Here is a 9,344-nt window from a genome sequence, read left to right as displayed (position 1 = left end):
TTCCTTAAAACCCGTACCGTCCCCAAAGAAGAACTTATTTTGGGGACGGAGAGAGTATAACATTAAATAAAAAGTTTTATTCAAATAAAAAATGAAAAAATGAGCTTGGCACGTGGCAAGATCTGAGCGGGGGATGCATTGAAGTGGATGCACCATTGAACAACCCAATGAAGCGTAGTATATATAGAGATAAAAATGAAACAGCAGCGTGGAAGTTTAGAACACTATAGAAGGAGTCAGGAACCTATCAAATTCTCTTTTCTTCCCAAACTACCCCTCGATCGGTGCCAAAATTACAGCTCAGTCCACACGTATAACATACATACAATTTCTCAATATCGCCATATTTCTTCTCAAATTTACGAAAAAGAAATATAACTATCGCACAAAATTTAGTTCTCACGCAAACTCTGTTTCCATTTTCCTCCAATTTGCAGGAAATAAGAATTAATCAGGAAAAATGGCGACTGATCAAGAAGCTATTGAAACGTTCATGAGCATTACCGGCGTCGATGAAGCCACCGCTATACAAAAGCTCGAGGTCCTTTTTAGTATAAATTAGTTGGATAAATTTGTGTTCTGTTTCTAGTGTTGTTTATTCGATAATATTGTTTATGTTTTTCGTTTTCTTTTGGAATGTTTAGTGTGATCGGCAATGTGCGGCGTTGTTGGATTGCAAGCTGCGCGAATGTATATGTGTATATATATTGTTAGTACATTAGGGTTTTCTTTCATTCATATTTTATTCTATGAAATTGAGTGGTTTGAAACTAATTTAGTTCTAGGAAAGCTAACGTGCTAACAATTTTGTTTCTGCATTGGTGAGAGCGGTTTTGTATTGAGATTGGAGTTTAGTGACTAAAGTGGATATTTTATATGCATTTTATTTATTGATCAGTGTATTGGTGTTCGATTCAATCAAACTTTTTTAATTCGCAAAGATACCGGTTTTGGTGGTGGTGATGGATTCTTTGAGATGGAAAACACTGAATAGGGTGTGGTATTTATGAGACTTTGGTTTTCTTTTAAAGTTTAAACTAATCATTATGAAATGAACTTATGGAATAATTTAGACTTAGATTTCATTTTAATTGCTTGTACGAGTTGAGTCTGTGAGCCTTGCCAGTTGTTACTTATATGAAAGCAGCATTCTTCTTGTATACTAAATCTTGGTGTGTTTTGTAAGCATCAAGGAGGGTGCTGATACAGTGAAATAAACAAAGTGTTTAAAGTGGATTAGAATCAATTTTTCCTGAAATCTGTTCTTGATTATAACCCTTATGGCACCCAGAAAGAACACATGCAAGATAGGAAAAATCAAATAAGGTTTTGAAGCAATCAATTGTTAAGTTTTTTGCTTGAACTAGTTTGTTTCAGCACATAAATACTTTAGTAGTTCTTGGGGATGTTGTGATTTGTGCTCAACTGCTCATTATACTTAACATCTGTGAGTCAACATGGCAATGGACTTAAGTTTATGTCATATACTGAAGAAAAATAACGGAGCAGTTGAAAAATTGTTGCAAATGATGCAGTTCATTTTTAAATGTTTGTTCATATTCAGGAAGAAAGGAAAAGCATAGAAGATATGGCTATTTAAGGATAGTAAAAATGAGTTGCTAGCTCGACATGCTCATATCAAAAACATCCATCTCCTGATCCCCCCCCTCCTTCTATGCATGCACGACGCCCATGGACACAGATCATTTCTTGAATCAACCATGTTTCTTACACAATAGCTCTTACCCTAATATATCATCTAAGTTTAGTCAAATGGCTGAGGCCTAAATGTTTATTGGCCCCATTCACTACCATCATACTCATTGCTTGGTTGATCAGTGTCTTGTGCTGGGTTTGCTTAAAATATACTCCCTCCGTCCCAAACGAAATGTCCTGTTTTCCTTTTTGGGCTATCCCAAACGAAATGTCCTGTTTCTTTTTTTGGCAATACACTTCCTGTCTATACTTAATATTTAAATAATTTCCACCAACCCACTTTATCTACTTTATATACATTTCTTAATCTCCGCGCCGAAAAGAAATGAGACATTTCGTTTGGGACGGAGGGAGTATATCATTTAAGTTTTATTGAAGCTTGATTCAGTCCTTTAGAAGACTCATATGCTGGGTTTGCTTAAAATTGATAACTGATCCCCCTCCCCCCACATTCGCCGTTTAGCTGTTCCATCTCCTTAAACATAGTCCGTAATGTGTATGTGGATGGTGGATCAAGTATTTTTACTAGACAACTACTCATATCAGGGGTTTCACATTCTCTTTGTTATATTCCTGTTAGATGCATTGGTTATACTCATCTAGTTTCGTTCTTATCTATCCCTGCTCCCTCAAACTAGAAGATTAGTCATTTTCCTTAGCTACTATCATGGGGAAGGTCAGCACCTTCTATCAGAGCTATGTCAGATAGAAGGTACTCCCCTCCACAGCCGGAGCCATCAACCTACTATCTACTCCAGTTATTTCATTTTTGCCATTGTGGTTTAAAATGTTTGTTTAAGGAACTTTAGTTTTTGTATTATGTTATTTGTCACTTATCATTTTCTTGGATGCCAATTATTTGACTTTCCTAAATTGGTGCAAGGAGTTTTATTCTCTAAAATTAAAGCTGCTGTTATTTCTAAGTCATTTTTGTTGCATTCTTCTGTCTTGGTCGAGCAGGAGCATTTGGGAAACCTCAACGAAGCTGTCAATGCCCATTTTACCGAAGGGGACAGAAACCTGTTAGTGGTTCCACTTTGGTTCATCATATCTCTTGTATTCTTTTGTTCTGTTTGGTTAAAGATACTTTAAAAAGCTAAATGTTAGTATGGCTCATTATGGTCAAGATAATGCTTACTTCATCTGTATACAGAACTCAACAGACATCTTTTACATCTTCTCGAGCTGAAGACATGGATATAGATGATCCTATGCCATTTGAGTCCCATAGACCTCCACCGTCCTTATTACCATTTGGGAGAGACTTAAATCCATTCTCACTCCTTGATCCCAACTTCACTAGAAGTATTTTTGACAGGGGTGATGCTTCAAATCGGTCACCCTTTGTCTCACATCCCAGAGAGGTGAGGGAGATCCCAATTGAAGTGAAAGATGAGACTGGTGCTACTGGCCGTTCTGTTGGTGCTCCCATCATTGAAGATGTAACTGGATCTACACGCGAACATGGAACAGAAGAACATGGAACAGTCATCATAGATGATGAAGATGATGACAAAACCTTTCCAACTTTACCAACTACACGTGCTACTGCTCATGGGATTGGATATAGCTCCAGATTTTCTGAACCAAGTGCTCCAACTACTGTTGACATGCCTGACTATGGAAATGATATAGAGGAAGAAATGATACGTGCTGCCATCGAGGCTTCCAAGCATGAGGCTGGAATGTCAAGTCAGGTACCTTACTTTTAGCAAATTATGAGTCAGTATTTTCGTTAAACTTTGCAATCTTTTGAATCAATGCAATCAATGCTGGGTATTTCCATTCTGATCCAGGATGTTATGGATCCTGCTTCTGCGCCAATACAGTCTCACCCAGAAGATGCTGAGATTGCACATGTCGTTTCCTTATCATTACAGGTTTGCTCTTCTTCTATCTGCTATATTTTTTAACCCAAATTGCTGCTCAGTTAATGGGAAAGTGGTAGTAGACTGCAGAGCGTGAAAAAGTTCTCAGGGAACAAGAGGGGAAGGCTACACCCTCAGGAGCAGTTCAGATATCAGGGGTGTCAGATGAGATAGGGAGATTATCCTCAAATGGAAGGTGAGCCTTCTGTTATCAATGTTGTTGACTGACTACAGACTACAGTTTTGCATGAGAGTGTCTACATGTTAAGATTCTGCACATAAAAATTTTGTTGCCTGGAGTCAGATAAGCAATAAGTATCTGCAGGCAATCTCAATTCGAGGTCGGAAGCACAACCTTGCCAGATGAAGTTGAGGATGTGGAAGAGCTACCACTGGTCAGACGTAGGAGGAGAAGTGTGTCTTCAGCCCCTATCAGTACTTCTGAACATACTGAAGAAATTGACGATACACCACCTTCCAGTCCTCCACCAGAAAATAATGTTCCCCGTCCCCAGCAAATTGGAAGTGAATTCCCATCTGATGAGGTGACTTCTTTTTTCTTGAACTTCACAACTCTTTTAACTCATATCTGTATGGCATCTTCAATGGACTAGCATATATCTTGATTTTTTTCTTCTGTCTGCATATTAAAAGTGGGGTGGCATCTCATCTGAGGAACACGATGAAGCTGTAATGCTTGAAGCAGCAATGTTTGGTGGTATCCCAGAAGGAGGTGGATATAATTTCCCTTATGCACCTCATCATCTCTCGCATAATGGTTTAGGTGTTATGGGTCCCTACCCCAGGCATACACCTCGTCCTCCATCACCTTCTCTTACTGCCCAGCGTTTGATACGGGAGCAACAGGTTAGCATCTCATGCTTTTAGCATCTGCTAAATTTTCAGGGCATTGATTACCATATGTGCTTTTGTATGTAGGATGATGAATATCTTGCTTCATTACAAGCTGACCGAGAAAAGGAATTGAAGGCCAAGGAAGAAGCTGAAGCTGCTCTGGTAGAAGAGAGACTCAGGGAGGAGGCAACACATAGAAAATTGCAAGAGGAACAGGTATAATACATTGAAGATTGTTGTTTTATGAGTCAGCTGAACTGTTAAGCACTTATAGAGCCAATATGCTTCCTTGGATTAAGTTATGTCTTGTTCTTAGATTTTTGTGAAAGGTATTTTATGAAGTCCTATATGAATTTTTATGCAATTGCAAGGTTTTATTAACATAGTATTATATCATGGCTCTCTGTCACTAATGGTGTGAAAACACCTAACATACTTTTTACGACTCACAGCACTAGACTCAGAAATCCATGTGGCCATCCTACAGTTACCTCTTCCGCTACCCCTTGCAGTGAGAACATATCAGCATGCCTAATTAATTCTGTCCACCCTGCCTCCCTTCCTCCCTCCAGCATATCTCATATTTCGGTGACCTAAAAATAGGTTTGCATGTGTAGCTAAATGAATTTGATGAAACATATGTCTTTGTTTCTTGGTTTGTTGTTAACTTTGTGGATATGGATCTTGTGTTGTGTTCTCCTATGATTCCTATCTTCTGTTCGGGTTTTCTTTTCCATCTTCAGTTATGCTGTTTTTAAATATTATGGCCTCTATTATCAACTTATTCTGCCATCTTAACAAAATATGGATAAGCTAGAACATAATCTTATGCACCCTATTCAATAGCAACATAGCATGAGACCAATCTCAATGTTGTATTCTTCTTTAATTGTCTTCACAAAACATTGAAAAGAACTCACTTGATGATGCCTCGTGTGTAGTTTTCTTTTCTACTGGTTTTATTTTTTGTTTGCATCAATATAAGTAGCACGTCCAATAATCCTGCTTTCCTTTACCAATCATGTACGTGGCTTGTCTCTCAGGACTCAGATACATTATTATATAGTTTACTCTTTGTTGTCTAAATGTGCTGGTTGATATTCTGCTTGGTTGACTAACTTATTAGTGTCTGGCATGGAGTAATTAAGAATGCTTCATTCTTATCTGCCATGTTGGTTTTTGGTTGCTTTTGTCATGGCTATTCTGTACATGCACTGGTCCATGGTGAGATCAATTGATCCAAGTACTTGGTCAATGGTGATTTGGAATTATACCGATTGTCTGATGACTCTGAGTTACTTCCACAACTTCTTAACATAGCCCAAAACACTATGCTTTGTGCAGAAATCAACTCTTGAACTGATATTGGTTTTAAGAGACTTACAGCTTTTTTCATTTGTATGTTTACATATTTTTTTGCCTAAAATTGCACTGTAGCTTTTTTCATTTGTATGTTTACAATTTTTTGCCTAAAATTGTACTGTAGCCACAGAATTTTAAGCTAAAAAGTTTATTTAGTAGCTAGACAATTTCTCTCTTCGATTCTTCCCGGTGTCATACATAACCAAAGTTGTGACTCTGCAGAAAAATGGCAGAGTGGTCAACTGTAGGAGCTCCTTTGTTTGTTGTGCCTAGTGATTGTATGGTGCTGTCTCATTAAATTAGACCACATGACTATTTAGTGAGATGAAGTGCTTATTTTCCTGAAGGATGCATGTGTTCTTGTTGTCTAGGAAAATGAGAGACAATTAGCGGCAAAAGAGGCATCCCTTCCCGGGGAACCAACTCCTGATGATGAGAATGCTGTTACCCTCCTTGTGCGCATGCCCGATGGAAGTAGGCGGGGACGACGGTTTCTCAAGTCAGACAAGCTACAGGTAAACATGTTCATGGAGAAGTATATCTGATCTCCTTGGGCTAAAATATCAGTGCTAAACGAGACATGTTTTCACGTCTGGATGTGTATATACTATTGGAAAATCTAATTACCTGAAAGGAATCTTATGAGATGAAAATGAGATTTAAATCACTTTTATTGGTTTATACCTGGTTAAATATAGGTTTGGAAGATAACAAACCACATGTTTAATAGTTGAGGAAAAGTTGTAAGAAATTGAAGTGGTCATTCCAGATTTGTGTATCCCAAGATCCTTCATGTTTGTTTACAGAATCTTGATGGTGCCTTAAGGTCATGCATAGTGGGAATAAAATTGTAAAAACCTCTGAACATATCCATTCATCATTATACACTTCACTTTATTTTATGATTTTACTGTGGCAAAGTTCTTGACTTGCATTCAGTGAGTACAATAGACTGGTTGACATTCAAATGTATTTGAGTAGATTAACAAAATAGGTATTATATGATTATAAAATATTTTCGTGTATATCACTGTAGTTTAATCTTCAGCAAATTGCTGTAGGCTGATTGATGTCCTCAGTTATCTGAATTACGTATTTACATCTTGATTGGTTCCACCTACTAAATTCATTTACAGTTATTTGAGATCACTGTGTTTATTGTTTTACAGAGCCTATTTGACTTCATTGATATTGGCAGAGTGGTCAAACCTGGCAGCTATAGATTGGTAAAACTTGTCACTCCTTTGTTTTCCCTAGAGAGAGAGAGAGAGAAAGAATCCTAAATATACACTGAATAACTTCAGAACTTTAAGGATTTTTGAATGTCGGATTATTCTTATGTTCAGGTGAGGCCATATCCTCGACGTGCTTTTGGTGATGGAGAGAGTCCCTCAACTCTTGATGAATTGGGTCTAACCAGCAAGCAAGAAGCCTTGTACCTGGAGCTGATATAGTATATATGCTTATTTTGCAAAGCTCCCAAGAATTCAGGCCGATACAAACCTATTTATCTCGACTCTTGTAAGTGATCTGAAGATGTGGGGTGCGTTTGTTGCGTTTATTTGTTTCATTGTGGTCATGATTTTATTCTCATTTATATACAAGGAATCAACCAAAGTTAACTTAGACTAGCATCTTCATGTAAAATTCGCCCTTCCCTTGGAGATGATCAAAGTGGCGTTATCGTGGACCTTAAAATTTGAACAGCTTTGGCCTTGTTGCCTATTAATTATCCTGAAATAGAGATTGTTATTTGATGTTGGTGTGATATAATCTCTCATTCAAGTGTCAGCCTTATGCTGATCTCACACCTTGGCATTCTGTGCTTTTTCGAGTTTCGGCCCTTGTGCCCTGTTCGTCACATCTCGGTGCAAGTTAGCGTACATGTAAGACATTGGTTTCTGTGTGCTTTGTGTTGGCTGTGCGCTTAAGTGACTAATACGATCTCAGGTTCGGATTTCTTGTGTTTTGGCTATAAAAATTGAAAATCAAATAAGTGGCGGAAACAATAATTTGTAAGTAGTTGAGTGATAACTAGCTTTAATTCAGTTCGTCGGAAGTCCATTTTTAGGCGCTCACTTTTTTCTTGTCTGTGTATGCAAGTTTTCCACTTTTGGCATGGGATTTCTTTTCATACGCATTTACTATCTGTTACTAGCTTATATCTTATTCAGTTAAAAAGTGAATTTGGGAATTAAGAGCTTTGGAATTTGGACAACTAGTATTATACCCGTGCTCCGCACGGTCCAATTATTAATACGTATTTATCATATATAATAGTAGTAATATATAATTTTAAATATATATTTAAGTGATATAACACAAAATACAAAGTAAATAAATGAAAATAGAAATTTACATTACATAATACAAAATATGGAAACAGAAAAAACAAAAGACTTTCATATCATACAGTTAGATTATAAGATAGTACAACATAAACAGTCGCGGATCCAACATTTGTTATTAGGAGTTACAAAATTTATTGAAGTACGACGTATGCAAATATCTACATAAGGGTGCGGGGGCGCCCCCGAGCCAATTTTTTTGAGCATTATGCTCGTTCGTATTTATATGTAAGTAGAACCATAATGGGTTTAGAATTACAATTAATCACTTAATTATTTGCAATTTCATTAATTCAATAGCAAGTATGTTAAAAGCATATAAAGACATACTTCTATGCATACTAGTACAACCACCCGTGCGATGCACGGCGAAAATCGAAATAAAATAATATTTTAAATAAATAAATAAAAGTATTAACATAATCAAGATATAAGAAAATTCGAATTAATTTGTTCTAAAATAATATAACTCACACTAATTATTTCAATAAAGAACCTGAGTTTAAAAACATTTTTCAACTTGTATTTTGAATAATTGAAATATCAATTAATTGTTTGTAATTGGTAATGACAATAAGGATGCATTTACTTTTATGGATAAATTTATCATGAAAAATAAGGGATAACAAAAATGAAAATGTATATCTTTAAATGTCTCCTTTCTTTACCATGGAGAGATAATATTATCCTTCATTGAAGTGAACATGAGGAAGGAAAAATGGTGAACTTATCTTTTGTATAAAATGTGGGAAAAGAAATGAGGCATTTAAAGGCATAAATTTTCCCCCTAAAAAATGCATAAAGTTTTGTTATCTCTCATTTTTTCATGATAAATTTATCCATTAAAGTAAATTCACCCTAAATATGTAAATTCATTAAAGATCAAAAGCAAAGATAAATGGCAATAAATATTAATTATGTATCATACATACATTTGATGTACAAAACTATCTTTTTACATATAATTGAATATGTTTTTTGAATGCAAATTCAATCATATTTATCCAATCATTTTATTCGAATACAAACTTTAAAACTAAAATATGGGTGAACACCCTTCTATGTTAATGATTTGATCTTCACTTTGCCTCAAAAAAGAATTGATCTTCACTGCCCCAACTTCTCCCGATAAAAAGAGAAAAATCAAAAACATAAAGTATCACATAATAAATATAAATTTATGAGTATGAATTCT

The 9,344-nt window shown here is 36.1% G+C and overlaps 1 protein-coding gene across 2 annotated transcripts; it reads left to right on the top strand.

Annotated features, from left to right (window-relative positions):
- Positions 1–208: 208 nt before the first annotated feature.
- LOC130994674 (plant UBX domain-containing protein 8) lies at positions 209–7,569 on the top strand. 2 transcript variants are annotated; one of them, XM_057919746.1, is made up of 12 exons: positions 209–311; positions 438–541; positions 2,677–2,738; positions 2,870–3,413; positions 3,513–3,596; positions 3,668–3,780; positions 3,910–4,129; positions 4,239–4,451; positions 4,524–4,655; positions 6,173–6,316; positions 6,971–7,027; positions 7,148–7,569. In XM_057919746.1, the coding sequence occupies exons 2-12, from the start codon at positions 461–463 to the stop codon at positions 7,253–7,255; spliced, it is 1,758 nt and encodes a 585-aa protein (XP_057775729.1). In that variant the 5' UTR covers positions 209–311; positions 438–460; the 3' UTR covers positions 7,256–7,569. The 2 variants fall into 2 exon arrangements, with proteins under 2 accessions (XP_057775729.1, XP_057775728.1); XM_057919745.1 differs by lacking the exon at positions 209–311 and having other exon boundaries at positions 341–541.
- Positions 7,570–9,344: the final 1,775 nt, after the last annotated feature.

This window comes from Salvia miltiorrhiza, chromosome 7, assembly GCF_028751815.1.
Source record: "Salvia miltiorrhiza cultivar Shanhuang (shh) chromosome 7, IMPLAD_Smil_shh, whole genome shotgun sequence".
Lineage (NCBI taxonomy): Eukaryota > Viridiplantae > Streptophyta > Magnoliopsida > Lamiales > Lamiaceae > Salvia > Salvia miltiorrhiza.
The sequence above is the reverse complement of the archived record's forward strand: the minus strand, read 5'-3'. Positions and strand labels throughout refer to the sequence as shown.

Bases quoted from the DNA above. Each gene is read 5' to 3' on its own strand.
- LOC130994674 (XM_057919746.1), top strand. From the start codon at position 461: ATGGCGACTGATCAAGAAGCTATTGAAACGTTCATGAGCATTACCGGC. The intron at 3,414-3,512 runs GTACCTTACTTT...ATTCTGATCCAG, and splicing joins AGGCTGGAATGTCAAGTCAG to GATGTTATGGATCCTGCTTC. The intron at 6,317-6,970 runs GTAAACATGTTC...ATTGTTTTACAG, and splicing joins TCAAGTCAGACAAGCTACAG to AGCCTATTTGACTTCATTGA.